We start from the raw sequence: 15,523 nt of genomic DNA, 5'->3' as shown, positions 1-15,523 counted from the left end.
AACTTATGTGGCTTCCATAAAATGGCAGCAGTCCAGGCACCTTGCCTCAAGTTTAGAGCATTAATCCCTTATTGCCAGTAGGCAGGGAGGTGGATCTGTGCAAAGCCACATTGTCTGACAGCTCCATTAGTACTTGGTGTGACTAAATACCTCAAAGGCATCCTGCTTTTGCAGGTTTGAAGTATCAGCTGGTTGCTTCATGGACACTGAGGCTCAGAATTGTTTGATTCTAGACTCTAACTGAGGGAATGAAGGGAGACAAGTAGTATCATGGAGCCTAAAAGCGGTGCAGCACTGGCCATCCTCCTGTCTGCTAGATTAAGCATTTCCTTGCTTCCTTTTCCTCATCTTTTGACAACAGCTGGATGGACGGATCAGACATGACCGTGTCTTGGTGCTCATTCACTGAAAACTCCCAGTTGCAAGCTCCTTGCCTCTTCCAGGAAGGAGCAAGAACTTGTCATAGTTCAGAGACAGAGAGGGCAGGGTCCAGCCTTTTAGCCTAGTGGCCCCTTTGGCTAGGACTGCCACTCATGACTGTCCTGATACTGGAAGAAAGGACTTTGTTAATCTTCTCCCCCAAGGATAGTTCTGCTGCCTATGTCCATACCTTACTCAGAATCACTATACATTCCTTTAGTCTTCCTCCAAGCTCCAGAGCCATTGATATAAATGCTTTATTGAAACTAAATACATAAGATGAGATTAAGACAACATAGAAGTCAGCATAGTCATCGTACCCTGCTCCTTGGCTGGTTGAGGCATCTCAGTGGCTGAGCCTAGTCACAACGCCAACCCACAGGCGATAGTTCACTCATGACTTCGAGATTTGATGATGATTCTTTTGGATTTCTACAATTAAACATATGTCTGAGTGGTCTGTCTTTGTTCCTTTGTGTTTTGAGGGCTGGCTGGGACAGGGGTAATGTGGTTTGTCCATCACAACTGATTTTTTCTAGGAGAGGCACATTACATGCTGTAGATTTAAGTACCTTAGTCTTCTCCCCAAGTTGACAGGGAAGGAAACTTTGACAAGTAATGAAACCCAGGAAAGACTAGGGGCCTCACCCAGGCTTGTGCTCCAGGAGGCACTGCCAGTCTCCCTTGCTGCAGTCCGGCTCTGAGGTTGAGGAGGTGGAAATCTCCAGCTTTTTAACCTTGTCCCTGAGTCCTAACATCCATCAGCACTGTCTAAAGAGAGATCTGGTTGTAAAGTGGTCATTTGAAGGTAGATACGCCTGGACAGCTCTGGTCCTACACGGCGGGAGGTAGACGTCACACCTTCCCCACGGCGCACTTGTATGTTTGCAAGCAAATTCTGGCGTTCTTGCTCCGAAAAACACCGCTGATAAGCCTGAAAGGGGTAAATGACCTCTTAATACGGTACCATCCATGTTCATCCCTCGTCTGTGAGCAAGGAGGGTGCTAAGCCTGGTTTGGGGGATGAGAACCTGTCCTCTCTCCCTGGGCCAGCGTTAACTCTGATCTCAGCAGATCTGCACTGCTGACCTATAAAACCTTGGGCCTTCAATAGTGCTGTCTGGAAATCATCTGGGGTCCTGCTGAGACCACAGGGTGCTGGGCAGTGACCCTGGAGCAGCATACCTGTACCAGGAGTTGCGGGGAGGGATAGACATCCACGACGGCACTGGCCATGTCCAGGCTGACTCGGTTTAGCTGCTGAATCTGTCTCCTCCAGACCAGCGCAAGTCCCCTGCCAGCACGGTCCACCTTCACTCCTCCAGCCCAGTCACTCTCCACGCAGAAGGAGAAGCTAGTTTGATCTCGGAGCTTCCTGCAGATGGCACAGTTGGAGAGCTGGGAGTTACCTGTTGCTCTCCTATACCTCTCCCTCAACTGGGAACTGAAAAACCCTCCTGGACGTGATATGTGTGGCCTATTTAAGCCTTCCACAATTCGAGTGTTCACTTTGTTCCCAAGCATAGTGCTAGTTAGTGATTCCCTTAAAAACTGCATCTAGTTCTTTGCATTAGAAGAGGGGGTACCAGATTCTTTTGCTATGTTGAGAAGAGGCTGTGTTGCCCAGGGAGGCAGTGTGCACAGGGGCAAGCACAAAGGACTGGATATCTGGCAACCTGGAGTCTATTTCTGGTTCTTCTAACTTGCTAGGAGCCTAGACAAGTCAATCTCTTCAGGCCTTCATCCCCTCAAGTATAAAATAAGGGACTTGGACTGGATTGTCCTTTGTTAATTTTAAATTCTGTTAATTTAAAATTTAACAAATTTAATTTAAAATTCTCTGAAGTCCTTTGTTAATTTTAAATTCTGACCATGAACACTCGAACTAAGTAGGCTAAAAATTTCCTTTACTAGGGCTTATTACATTATGATTTGACCTGTCATGAATCCTAGGAACTTGGCTTATTGGTAACCCGGTATCAAACTGCAGAACACACAGTTTCACATAAGCTAAAGGAGAATATTTTAAAAGGGACTGGGCCTGGGGCTCTTCCCAAAAATCTGCAGCATGAGGTCAGCTCCTGCCTCAAGCTTGAGAAGCAATGGGCTGACTGCAAAGATGAGGGGGGACGTTTTCTTTGGCTGTTGAGAACCACTGAAAAGGACGAGGCCCAGCATGGAGGCTGGACTTGCTAGGGGCACTCACTTGAAGGGTGCCTCTGCCACAGCCTTTGTGAATGAGCATGCGAAGTCAGCCAGTTCCTTCCAGCTCTGCACAATTCGAGCCTGGGCTTCCGTGTGTAGCTGCAGATCCACCAATGCCTAGAAACCCAAATGCAATGATGGACTGTAAGGGTAGAGAGAGACCAGTTGGAAGTGCTTTCACTGTTCACTGAAGCCACACCCCAGCCCCTTGGCTCCCTGTTTGGCCCCTTCTCTCCTACTTGGTGCCAATGCAGAAAGCAGCGCGCAGTGGGCATTTTATTCTCTATCAATAGCAAATCTGGTTAGATGACCAGTGGGTACCCAGCCTGACTCAGACAACAGGAAGTTCTTACCTCTTCCATGTCTACCCTGGACACCATGGACCCCAAGGTGGCCTCTGGTTGTCTCTGTTGCTGCTTCTCCTTGGCCTGTTTATTTGCTACTCCCTGTTTCTTTCTCCTTGGGGGATTCTGAGCACTGGAGCAGGGGAGGAAATGAAAGGACAGCAGCTCCAGGCTGAGCTCAGGCTGAAGAGGCGCAAGAAGACTGGACCAGCGCATCCCACAGAGCTCAACAGAGGTGCTACCTTGCAGAGTGACCCACATCTGGGATGAACAAACTCAATTCAGTTGGCCAGAGAGCTGCCCCTTCTAACACTAAATCCCCAGGGCAAATCCAAACCTGAAGCATTTCTCCTGATCCACAATCACCAGTGACAGAGCTTTCCCAGCTGTCCTTGCTGTGATGTCAGTTACAAAGCCCCAAAGTGTTTCCTTCCCTCTCTCAGTGTTGCCCAGACTTCCCTGCATGAGGAAGCAGAAACTGCATTAATACTTGCTCCCTAGCGAGAGTCGGCCCTCTGTTCCATGCCTCAGCCCCCACCCCTCTGGCTCTGCCCACCTGTTTTAGGTTGTAGATCATGGATACAAACGCCTCTGCCAGAAGGAACACCAGGACCGTTGGCTCCTCCACCCAGTCCTCACCGTCCTGCCAAAGGGCCGGGAACACAGCACAGGGAGGGAGGTCAGCAGGTGGTGAGCACCTGTGAGTGTGGCCCAGGTCTTCTGGGTGAATGAACTCGCTCCCACCCCTTGTGCATTATCCTTTTTCTTCTTGAATGAAGTCATAGTGACGAGAAACAACCACCCATGATCCTGTCCCTTCCCAGTCCTCAGTTGTTTAACCTCGTGCCCTGCATCTCATGGATGGTGAATAAGAAGGAACATGAGCAAGTTGAAAGGGACTGAGAAGTAACTGCCAATTTTTTCTATGCATTTTGAATAGGGGAGTGGAGGGACAGGAGACTCCTCCAAAGGACTTAGTCCAAATAAATGACTCTGGCTTTGAAGGTAGATGCTGTGAGCTGAGAGTGCCCCTTCCTAACATATAGGTTTTGTGTGGCAAAGATAAGAATCAAAAGGGAAACTTCGGTCTGTGTGAGCACTCCTCTTCATCATAGCTGGGGCATTATCAAACAAAGCCAAGGCTGCCTCAAGGCCAAGACTCCTACAGCACTATGGTATCATGGAGTAACTGGGGAGCAGGACTTTCACAGAAAGTTTTCTGATTGGGTCCCTATATGCAAAAGCAAGACCCATGCTATAGCAAAGCACGGGTGGGAGGAGCTCTGAGTTCTAGTTCTGGCTGTGATCCTTAACAAGGCTTTTAACTTCGCTAACTTTGCCACACCTGTGATGTGGGGAGAATTTCACCTTACAGGATTAGTGCGACTGACACAAACAGAATGTGGCAGTGCCTTGCTGTGTGAATATAAAAGTTTGCCAATATCTCTGAAATAAAAAGTGTGGGTAAATGTCCCAAATTACTGAGAAAGTTATGAGATCTGAAAAAGAGAGGAAAAAAATCTTAATGTATCATCTATAAACTCTAGAAAATGAGGGGTGGAGTATTTTGGGTTTACAGAAAAGTGATAGGTATAGGAACTGTGTAATCTGGGAGCCTAGGTAGGGAAAGGACATTGACTGTGTGCCTGCTGTGTGCTGGTGCTGGGCTCTCATTTGGTCCCCACAATAAGAATTTTATACATGAGGCAACCGAAGCACAGAGATTTGTAATAACTGGCCCAGGGTCACAGCAACAGAGCCACGGAGCTGGGATTCAAACACAAGCCTCCCATTCCCAAAGCCCAGCTAGAGAACTAGGAATCCTGTGCGGATTATCTCCCCTCTGCCCACTCTGCTCTCTGCCTGAGGAGGTGATCTCTACGGACATCACAAGGTCTGTATGTCCTCTGGCTCCCAGCTGCGTGTGACCAGTGGGAAACCTCAGTAGGGGATTGGAGGGAAGGAGAGTGAAGTCAGGGTATCTTTTCCCCTGGTTCCCTCCCAGTGGGGTCACCTAGGGTTTACTGCACCCCTCTGTTGGAGGTCAAGTCTTCTCTCAAGGTGGCCCTGTCTGTATTTCTGCCTCCTCCGGGACTCTGCTAACCACTCCTTCCCTTCATCCCTTCAGGCAAAGGGATGGTAACAGTTATGTCAGTGGTTCTCAATCAGGGGCAATTTTTCCCCACAAAGGACATCTGGCAATGTATGGAGACATTTTTGATCGTCACGACCAAGAGGGGTGCTATTGCCATCCAGCAGGTACAGGCCAGGGATGCTGTTGTGAGTTGTTGATATTGTGATATTGTGAATCACATTATCACGTTGATATTGTGCATCACAGGACAGCCCCCAAAACAAAGAATTAAAATGTCAACAGTACTGAGGTCAAGAAACCCTGAATTATGCTGTTATTACTGTGAGGTACTGGGCTGTCCCTTATAGTTTCCTTGTACCCTGCCCATAACTTGGAAAAACAGTCCCTTTATTAAATCTTCCTCAAATTATCCTAAGTGGAACGTGCCATCTGTTTTTCTGCTGGGGCCCTGACTGATATATATCCTTTCAAAAAAAGCATATTTATCCTGTAAGTCTAAGGGGAGGAGAGATGTCAGCCAGAAACCCCCTACCTCAGATGGCCCAGTCCTTCTCCTCCAAGTGATACTGCAAGGCACGGCCTGCGCCTCAATCACACAGCAGCACCCCATGGACTGCAACGCTCCGAGGAGCTGGCCCCCACCTTCCATCTGTAAAAGCACTGCAACAGATGGGAAAGGGACTGTCAGTGGGTGGTCCAGAAAGCAGATCGCTCAGCAAAGGGTGAAGACAGATGCTAGGAGGACCTGGATCCAGCACCACAGCGATGTGTTTCAAGCATTCCTCTGGCCTCTGGGATTTCAGCCTGTTAGCCAGTGCTGCCGCCTCCTTTCTTTCCTGTTGTCTCAGGGTGCTTTCCTTCTGGCTTGCTTGTCCCTGCTGCCGGCATCCCTGTGAGCCTCTTCCCTGGACCTTCTGACTACGCTTGGTTTTCTTCTGAGGTGGGACGATGTCAGAATTTGTTTTGGCTACTGTCAAGCTGTTGCTCCGGACAGGGCAGGTAGACCGGTAGGCTGGAAGCTGATGGCATTGTAGGCTGGAAGCTGACAGATTGTCTAAGATAGGGTCCTTTTTATCTGATGCACTCTTCTCTGAGGTATCATGGAGGGGAGCATCAGGGATCTTTGGAAAGGACTGCTTTTTACAGTCACTTGATGCTCCTTCATTATTTTGATGACCCAAAACACTTTTAACTGTGGAGCTAGAGTCCTCAGGGCTCAGCTGCTTGTGGGTCAAAAACTTACATGCAAGCCTCTCAGCCAGGGGAAGAAGTTCCACTTCATCCTCACTTTCACTGCTTAGCACCCTGACTGGCTCTGTTTGTGTGACAGTTTCAGCTGTGTCTGGGACAAGCAGTGAATCTTTCAACCCTGGTGATAGAGGACAGGAGGCCACAGAATCTGAGGTGTCAACCACTACAATCTTCTCCTCCCTCTGAGGCTGCCTCCTGTTTGTTGAAGATGGTTCCTTCTTCAGAAAGGCAAATGTTGGCAACTCCTCAGAGTCACTCTCACTGGAATCCAGTGAGAATGATGACTTCTTTAGAGCCATCAATATGTGCTATCAAATTAATTCCCTGAAAGGAAAAGAGAGATGAGACACAGACTGGAGCATTCAATTCAGTCCACTAGATGTATTCTATAGCCAAGCTTTATGAAGATAAATAGGAGATACAGAGAAAAGAGAAATAGGACATGGCCCGAACACATTTGATCTGTCATCTAACTGGAATCCTCCCCAAATCCGTCTAAGTCAAGGTGAGGTATTAACAAAGTAGAGTCACTATTACAAATTTTTTTTTTTTTTTTTTTGAGACAGAGTCTGGCTCTGTTGCCCGGGCTAGAGTGCCGTGGCGTCAGTCTAGCTCACAGCAACCTCAAATTCCTGGGCTCAAGCAATCCTCCTGCCTCAGCCTCTCAAGTAGCTGGGACTACAGGCATGTGCCACCATGCCCAGCTAATTTTTTCTATATATACAGATAATTTCTTTCTATTTTTAGTAGAGACGGGGTCTCGCTCTTGCTCAGGCTGGTCTCGAACTCCTGACCTTGAGCGATCCTCCCGCCTCGGCCTCCCAGAGTGCTAGCATTACAGATGTTAGCCACCCTGCCCGGCCTATTACAAAATTTTAATGGGGGTAGTAACAAGGTTCGACACCACCCCCTTGTTGATCTCTGCATTTGAAATGGAGATGCCAAAAAATCATCCTTTTTAAAAATTAAAATATAATTCACATACCATAATATTCATCTGTTTAAAAGTGTATAGTTCAAAATGTTGTGCGACTATCACCACTATCTAATTCCAAAACATTTTCATCACCTCAAAAAGAAATCCCATAGCCATTAAGCAGTCACTGCCCATTTCTCTCCCACCCCTTCCAACCACAAGTCTACTGTCTCCATGGGTTTGCCCATTCTGGACATTTCATATAAATGGAATCATACAATATGTGGCTTTTTGTGACCTGCCTTTTTCACTTAGCATAATGTTTTCAAGGTTCAAGGTTGTAGCATGCATCAGTATTTCATTGCTTTTTATGGCTGAATAACATTTTGTTGTATGGATATGCCACATTTTGTTAATCCATTCATCACATGATGGACATTTGGTTTGTTTCCTTTTTTTTTTTTTTTTTGGCTATTATAAATAATGCTATGAACATTCATTTAAAAGTTCTTGTGGGGCCATGTTTTCAATTATCTTGCATGTGTACACCTAGGAGTGGAATTGCTGGGTCATATGCAAGACTCATTGCCTGAATATTTACTGGCACTGCAGGTATGACCCTGGATGAGCAACGTAACCTTCCTGGGCCTCAGTTTCCTCTTTAGCACGACAGTGATAATAACAATACCAATTTCGTAGGCTGTGAGAATTAAATGAAATATCGCATTTACCGTAGCTCAGTTTATCTGGCACACAGTTATCTGGTTAAGTAAAGTAAGTTGATGACAAGGGAGGGGGCCTCATCCCTGACTCCTCGCTGAGCCTCGGCTAACTACTGTAAAATAAGGGAGGCGGACAAGCGGGCCTCTGCCGGGGAAGCTGCGCGCCTCTCAGGTCGGCGGTCCGCTGCAGACGCCCCCGGACGCCCTGGCCACCAAGACCCTACAGAGCGGTGCTCACGAAGGAAACCGTGAACAGCCAAGCGGCCCGCGACCCAGTGCACTCACCTCCGATTTCTTCGCGCTACTCTTTCAACTGCCAGGCAGGACCCGGAAGTAGATCTTCCGGTAGCGGAAGCAGAACCTTTCCGAGGCCGGAAGCTAGTGTAAGGCAAACATGGCGTCGGCGGTGCTGTCGCTGAGCATGCGGGCAGCGGGTAACTAACGCCGTAACCATAGTGGGGCGAGGGGTAAAAGCAGAGTGCAGATCCAGCAGGGAGGCCGGGAGGTGGAAACCGGTCCTCGCGGAGGACCCCTCGGATACGAGGGGAAGTGTGGGGGGCGCGAGGTTTGAGGGGGCGGCAGTTGATGATCACGTGACATTTCCTGGGCGGAGCTGCGAGGAAGAGAGTTTGAGTAGCACGTTTCCTTCCCTTGCCTCAGAGCCACTGTCCGCTTCCCGGGCGTTTCGGGGTGCGTGTGGACGGTTTCCTTGGCAGTCAAGGGTTTGCGTGGATCCCTTCATTTGTAGGAATGATAAGTATGTCTACCAGTGGGTCAGTCGGGCAAAAAAAAGAAAGACAAAATAAAAATAAAGGATTAGTATTAGTAATATTGGCACATTGGAGCTCAAAAAGTTAATTTATTTATTTAACGGACTGAGGGGTAAGTGTTGGGAAAATTAGCAGAAAACATGAAGACATGATCTCTAGCCCCTGAACGGTTCTTTCTAGTGTATAAATCAGTAAGTAGACACACGTAAATTAAATAGTTGTAAATCGTGACACATGCTGAAGGATGACAGGAGGTTTAGCCCTGTGTTGAATGAGGAGCAGGAGAGTGACTTAATCCACTTTTACATTTTGAGAAACAAGCTAATGCTCTTATGTAAATTTAAAGAGAGTAGTACTGTAAAATAGGAATAATAGGGAAAAAAAGAGAGCTTAGGAGTGGAAGCGAAACTGGATGGGAAGTCGTACTGGTCCTGACAGAGATGATTTAGCCAAGATATTACTGGTGGCAGTGAACCTGGAGGAAAATGGATGGATTTGAGATCTGTTTTGGAGATAGAAGCCACAGAGCTTGCTGGTGAACTGGATGTTTGAGGTGAACAGAGAGAAAGAATCTGCACTGACTCTTTGGTTTCTGCCTGAGCAACTGGATAGGTGGTGGTACCATTTACTTTGAGGAGGACGGGAAGTAGGGTGAAGAGTAAAAAGATCTGTGAATGAGATAACGTAGGTGAAGCAAAAGCCCGGTTCCTGAGCTTAATGAGTGTATGAATGAATAGATGTTTAAAGGTAGGTAGATCCTGGTGCTGGGCATTTAACATGTTGTCTCTCCAAGCCCTTATCTCTGGTCCTTTGCCCAAGCTAGTCTCTGTTCTCATGAAAATGTCAGAAAACTAGGTTTCTGGAACTCTGAACTTACAGGTTCCAGAGACCACAAGGCTTCTGTAAAGACCCTGGCATGGTCCTTAAATCATGGCTGTGGCTGGAGACCTGAAGACAAGGACTTCCATCCATAGGCTTGTCATATATCAAGGTACTTCCATCTTAGTATGAACTTTGGTTCGTTTTCCTTTTTAAAATAAATGTCATTGAGCACTTTAGAATGAATATGGAGAGGTAAGATTAACAAAGGGCAGTGTATTGGTCATGGTTGGACCTCTGCTTGATGGGCTTTGGGAAGAAAGGGCCCAGCTTTCTGAAATGGCCAGGACTCTGTGAGAGCCACCCTCAGATCACCTGCCCTTTTTGTTTACAAGTATCTGGTGTGTGGTAGATAAGTGGATAGCTAAGAAAATGGTGAGTGAGGCTGAGGCAGAAGCCTCTCTCTAGGTGTCCTATTGCTGGGCTCAGAGAGTCTGGCCCCTCCATGGAGCATGAGGGTGAGTGAAGCTCTGAAGCAGGCAGTTCTGCGGTGTCCTCTTGCTGGCTTCGTCTGTTTCTGTGGTGTTTGTTTCTCCTCAGCACATTCAGACTGAATGTGTCAGGACCCAGAGCACATGGTGTTTATTTTGTTTTTCATTTATATTTCACTGCTCCCCCCCACCTACCACCCATACCCCCAACACAGTGCTTACACCCTGGACAATACAAGGAATGAATTGTCCCCTGCTGTGGAAGAAGGCCAGGGACGTCCAGGTATTCCCTGAAAACCACTCAAAAGTGGTATTTCTGCTCCCCTCACATATTATATCTTTCTTGTCTCCCCTGCCACATCTCAACTTAGCAAATGGCCCATTGAGGCAGAGAAAGAGAGTCTGATTGCAAACCTCTATGACTGAGCAGTGTTTCTGTTTTTTCTACATTTACAGCCCTGCTGAGCCCCCCTCCAGCCACAGCTCTTGCTGTCAGATATGCATCCAAGAAGACAGGTGGCAGCTCCAAAAACCTTGGTGGAAAGTCATCAGGCAGACGCTATGGCATCAAGAAAATGGAAGGTGAGGGTGTGCCTTGGCTTCCATCTCCCAGCTGCACCCTACCCTGATGTTCCTTAGGAGAACAGCAAACCTACAAATACCTGGCCCTGTTCTCTCCACTGAAAGGCAGGAATTGATAGTAGGAGAGTGTACTTTGTTTTGTGTGGAACAGAAACTGTTTTAGATTAGAAAAATGTGTTCTCTTTGATTTTAACTAATGCCATTTGCTTCTGTAACCGTGCTTGCTTTTAGTTGTTAGTCAAATATTGTTAATCAAAAAAAAACAGGGCAGGAGTGACTCCATGACAGGCTGAACTTCCTAGAGTAGGCCTAAGTCTCAGTCCCCCTCCCCAAACGCAGATCAGAACTGGCGCCTGCGCAAAAATTGAAAATCCTGAGGCTTGGGACCACCCAATCAGGGGTCAAAACAATCCTCCACTTTTAAAGGAACCAATGGACAAAGGGGGAAAGGGGATGGTGGGCTCAGCGTATCATATGCCACCGGTGTGTCGTGCACAACCAAAAGTATAAAAGCTTCACTTTTACCCCGGGGCGGGGTCCTGGTTCCTAGGGAGGCCACTGCGTTGGTGCTCTGGGACTTGGACCCTAGCTCGAGCTAGCAAATAAACTCCTTTGCCATTTGCATCCTCGGTGACTCTGCTTCTCTGTTCCTGGGGCCGAGGGGGACCGGTTCTTACACCACCATAGCATTTGGCTCTCTAGATTAATGGAGCAGTTAAGACCGGAAGAAGGGGAGGGGCTGAGGAGGAGCGGGTAGGTGTGAAACTTAGCCTTAGACAAGAGGCTCCTGTGCTGGGTGGAAGGCCAAGTGCTGCTTGTGTTGGACCATCTGGGAGTTGTTTTTGGCCAGGGGCAGGCTTAGAGGATGGTGTGCCACATTTGGGCCATCATGTTTTCTTAGCAGTTTGCTGTGCTGCCTGATCACTGGGGCCTGGAGTCAGTGCGCTTTTGGACTTCTCTTCTAGGTCACTATGTTCATGCTGGCAACATCCTTGGGACTCAGCGCCATTTCCGTTGGCACCCAGGTGCACATGTGAGTTGTTCTGTGGCTCCCCTTTTGTCCTGTCTAGGACCACATCTCCATGCCCCTGAGCACAGTAATAACAGTTGCATTTATTGTGTGCTTACCAAATGGCAATCGCTGTGCTGATTCCTATGCCTGCATGATCTCATTTCATCTTTACCACATCCCTGTGTGGTAAGTATCATCTCCGTTTTACAGGTGAAATGCCAGAAATGTAGAGTCCAAGTGAATGCTAGGATTTGAACCAGGTCTGCCTAATTCCCAAATCACTTATGTTTTGCCTTGGTATAGTGTTAGGCTGGTATTCTTGGTTCTCCTTTCTAACCCTCAGTTCTTGGAGCACGAGATGCCTAGTGATTTAATTATTTTTTTGAGTCTTCGGAAACTAATTTCAATTTATTCATTTTTCATGATTTCTAAGAATTCTTCCTTTGCATAAGTTTATTAGTAGGTGGTTGAAAGATAGCTTGAATTTAATAAAATATAATTTAGTGTGTGCTAGAAATTAGGTCCCTATCAGGTGGGGATTTCAGTTTCAGCAAGTTGGGATTCCTTTATGAGGTAGGAAAGTTCTTTGTTTAAGACAGAACTATACTATATCCTTCACATTATTTTAAATATTTAGTTTCCTTTGTAATCAATTTTCCCCCCCTCCTCACCCCTTTTCTGATAATTTTAGTGGACACAGAAAGGCTGATAATAACCTATATTTATTTCAAAGATGCTAACTTTTATGTGAATTGAGTATATATGTAGTAGCTTTATCTTTTAGAACTTGAGACATTGGGTGTGTGGCTACATTAATAACAACAGTAAAAACTAACATGTTTTGAGCTGGGTAGTGTTCTGAGCTCGTGATGATTACTAACTCATTTAATCCTCAAGATGACCCTGTAAAGTAGTTAATATTATCCCCATTTTGCAGATGAAAAAACTGAGGCACAGTGAAGTAAAGTAACTTGCCCAAGACCACACGAATAAGTAGTATTGCTGGGATTTGAAGCAAGCATCCTGGCTCCATCGGAGTCTTTTCTTTTAATTAGAGAGACAGAGAATAGTGCTGGACTGCCTGGGTAAAAATCGCCCTACATCTTTTCTGAAGTTCTAAAAGAAAAGAGCTAAAAAATATAATATAGTTAAAAACTGTATATACAACACAGTTTATTTAACCTCTCTGCTTCATATTTCTCATCTGAAAAACAGTGTTGGAAATAATACCTGTTTCACAGAGTGAAGATTAAATGAGATCATATAAAAGGGCTTGTATCAGTATTAGCTAATGTCACTGCTATTATTATTTTATTAGCATATGCCTTATCTATATGGCTTTGGTCTATACTTTCCATTGAGCCTAAACTTTATAGATCACTATACAGATGAAAGTGCACATCAAACTAGTGTTTAATATTTAACTGTAGTGTTTTTGAAGTCTAAGTGAAGCGCTAGGGGCCTTGATTTGGGGCACATTCCTCTGCCTGGTTTTGGGATCTGTTTAGTGTGGCTTCTGACCACTTGCAAAGACATAGCTCCAAGTATCAGCCCTCTGGGACTGAGCAGGGAGCAGGATTGGCTGTTGGAATGTTCTTTTCCCTCCTTTGTTATGTGTCAGTAAAGAAGCAGAAGGCAAGGAAGTGCTAAGCAGTGGGAAAGGGAACCTGAGGTGGAGCTCTCTGAACCCTCCCCTTCAGCCCCAGGGCCTGAATCCATGTGAGAAGTCTGTCGGAAGCCCTGCAGTGGACCGCCTGGCTCTCTGTCCAGCTGACCAGGTCTGTGTGTTGCAGGTGGGGCTGGGGAAGAGGAAGTGCCTGTACGCCCTGGAAGAGGGGATAGTCCGCTACACTAAGGAGCCCTACGTGCCCCATCCCCGCAACTCGGAGGCTGTGGATCTGGTTACAAGGCTGCCCAAGGGTGCTGTGCTCTACAAGACTTTTGTCCACGTGGTTCCTGCCAAGCCTGAGGGCACCTTCAAACTGGTGGCTATGCTTTGAGGCCATTAGACAGAGACTGGAGCCCAGGTGACAGAAGTCAAGGGTTGAAGTGATGATAAGGCCTCCCAAGGAAGAGGAGGTGTGCTTGGTGAAGGAGTCTCTGCGGGAGACTCTGTGAAGTGACTGCTGAGAAACCCTTTGGGAGACCTGACCTGGGACCAAAAATAAAGTTAGCTGGAATCATGAGCCTGTGCTACTTGGGGACAAACCTGAATGGAACTGCTTACTGTTTCATTGGCCCTTACCTGCATTCTCTAGTGCACACCAAGGGGGTCCTCAAAGCAGGCAAGAGGCCCATCAGAGCAAGGAAATGAGAAGAGGGGACTTTGGAGGAGGGGATTGCTTCAGCACCATCCCCCAGGGAGGAAGGAAGAGGAGAGCTCGTGCTTGGGGGTGTCACTACTACTTTCCCTCTTTTTTTTTTTTTTTTTTGAGACAGAGTCTCACTGTATTGCCCAGGCTAGAGTGCCGTGGCATCAGCCTAGCTCACAGCAACCTCAAACTCCTGGGCTCAAGCGATCCTTCTGCCTCAGCCTCCCCCACCATGCCCAGCTAATTTTTTCTATATATTTTTAGTTGTCTGATTAATTTCTTTCTATTTTTAGTAGAGACGGGGTCTCGCTCTTGCTCAGGCTGGTTTCGAACTCCTGAGCTCAAACAATCCGCCCGCCTGGGCCTCCCAGAGAGCTAGGATTACAGGCGTGAGCCACCGCGCCCGGCCTACTTCCCCTCTTGGATCCCATAAAAGTCCAGTGTCTGGGCCCTGGGAGGAGGGGTGGGGGGAGCCGAAACAACACAGTCATGTTCCTCTACATGCAAAGGGAGCTGGGGCTGCAGCCCCAGAGACGGCCCCCTCCCTGCCTCTGCAGGTCCAGGGTAGAGAGCGAGCTTGTGGGATGGCAGGAGATCTCCTGAGAGGTTCAGTCAGGCCCCATCTGCCCCGAAATACCTAGGACCTTCCAGTGGCAAGGCAGAGTGGGTAACAAATGGCTTCTTCCTGCTCACCCAAAGAGCTAGACATGCTGAGCCCACATTCTTTTCTGGTTCTTGGTTTATTTCCAGCCATAAACAGCAACAAAGAATCTGGCTTCAGGAATCTGAGTGAGGGCCTAGAGTGGGCTGGGGGCAGAGCTTCATTGTCATACCAGCCATGACCTTTAAAGGTTTGGCTTTGAGTAGAGGGCCCAGGAAGGAAATCTTGTTGTGGGGGACAGTCATTCCTAGCTGTTGGAGGTAGGTGGTGTTCACTGCAGTCCAGTGGCTTCCTTTCAAGGACTCTCCTCTGCCCTGAAGGCAGGGGCTCAGGGATTGAGGACAGAGAAGCCTCCCAATCCTAAAATTCTGCCTTGAACTTGTTACCTCATTCTCTCAGGGGGCAACCCTGGATTCTTCACCTCTTGCAGATCCTTGGCAAAGGTGACCTGGGCTTTGTGGGGGTTCACTTTGGCATCCTGCGTGGGGTCCTCAGGTACCAGGGCCCAGCTGGGGTAGTCCTTAGGCAGGGGAGATTGGTGGGGGCTGCCTCCATAAGCTCAGTGCTGTCCCTTCCTGTCTCCTGGAGAAATGGGAAGAGGCAGGACAAGGGTGGTTGCTCCCTCCTACACAGTGGTGTTTCCCTGAGCAGGGCAGGTGGCTGCTTCCTGGGATGGGTGAGCAGAGCCAAGGTTGGGTGGTGCCGCAGGCAGTGACCTTAGGGCTTCCTCATAGCTTGGTGGCAGCTGGAGGGATGGGAGAGCAAAGGCATTAGCTATTCCTGTGCCCTCCCCGCAGATACATACTGCCCTTTTTTTGGGCTGCTGCTTCCTATGTCTCCTCTCCCCTAATGACTGGTCCTTCCAGGAAACAGGTTGGGTCCTAGAGCTGGTGGCTTCATGGAAACCTCTCTGGGTAGGCCTC

At 47.7% G+C, this 15,523-nt stretch overlaps 2 protein-coding genes across 3 annotated transcripts; one reads left to right on the top strand and one right to left on the bottom strand.

Moving 5' to 3' along the window:
- Nucleotides 1-659: 659 nt before the first annotated feature.
- EME1 (essential meiotic structure-specific endonuclease 1) lies at nucleotides 660-8,294 on the bottom strand. 2 transcript variants are annotated; one of them, XM_012662348.1, is made up of 9 exons: nucleotides 8,239-8,294; nucleotides 5,810-6,639; nucleotides 5,597-5,724; nucleotides 3,526-3,612; nucleotides 3,307-3,428; nucleotides 2,979-3,141; nucleotides 2,627-2,742; nucleotides 1,606-1,795; nucleotides 660-1,354 (listed from the first exon to the last, which is right to left on the bottom strand). In XM_012662348.1, the coding sequence occupies exons 2-9, from the start codon at nucleotides 6,612-6,614 to the stop codon at nucleotides 1,172-1,174; spliced, it is 1,794 nt and encodes a 597-aa protein (XP_012517802.1). In that variant the 5' UTR covers nucleotides 6,615-6,639; nucleotides 8,239-8,294; the 3' UTR covers nucleotides 660-1,171. The 2 variants fall into 2 exon arrangements, with proteins under 2 accessions (XP_012517802.1, XP_012517812.1); XM_012662358.1 differs by having other exon boundaries at nucleotides 2,979-3,102.
- Nucleotides 8,295-8,349: 55 nt separating this feature from the next.
- MRPL27 (mitochondrial ribosomal protein L27) lies at nucleotides 8,350-13,810 on the top strand. The gene is made up of 4 exons (XM_012662334.1): nucleotides 8,350-8,387; nucleotides 10,490-10,615; nucleotides 11,581-11,648; nucleotides 13,421-13,810. The coding sequence occupies exons 1-4, from the start codon at nucleotides 8,375-8,377 to the stop codon at nucleotides 13,625-13,627; spliced, it is 414 nt and encodes a 137-aa protein (XP_012517788.1). The 5' UTR covers nucleotides 8,350-8,374; the 3' UTR covers nucleotides 13,628-13,810.
- The last annotated feature ends 1,713 nt before the right edge of the window (nucleotides 13,811-15,523 follow it).

This window comes from Propithecus coquereli, unplaced genomic scaffold, assembly GCF_000956105.1.
Source record: "Propithecus coquereli isolate 6110/MARCELLA unplaced genomic scaffold, Pcoq_1.0 Scaffold119, whole genome shotgun sequence".
Lineage (NCBI taxonomy): Eukaryota > Metazoa > Chordata > Mammalia > Primates > Indriidae > Propithecus > Propithecus coquereli.
The sequence above is the reverse complement of the archived record's forward strand: the minus strand, read 5'-3'. Positions and strand labels throughout refer to the sequence as shown.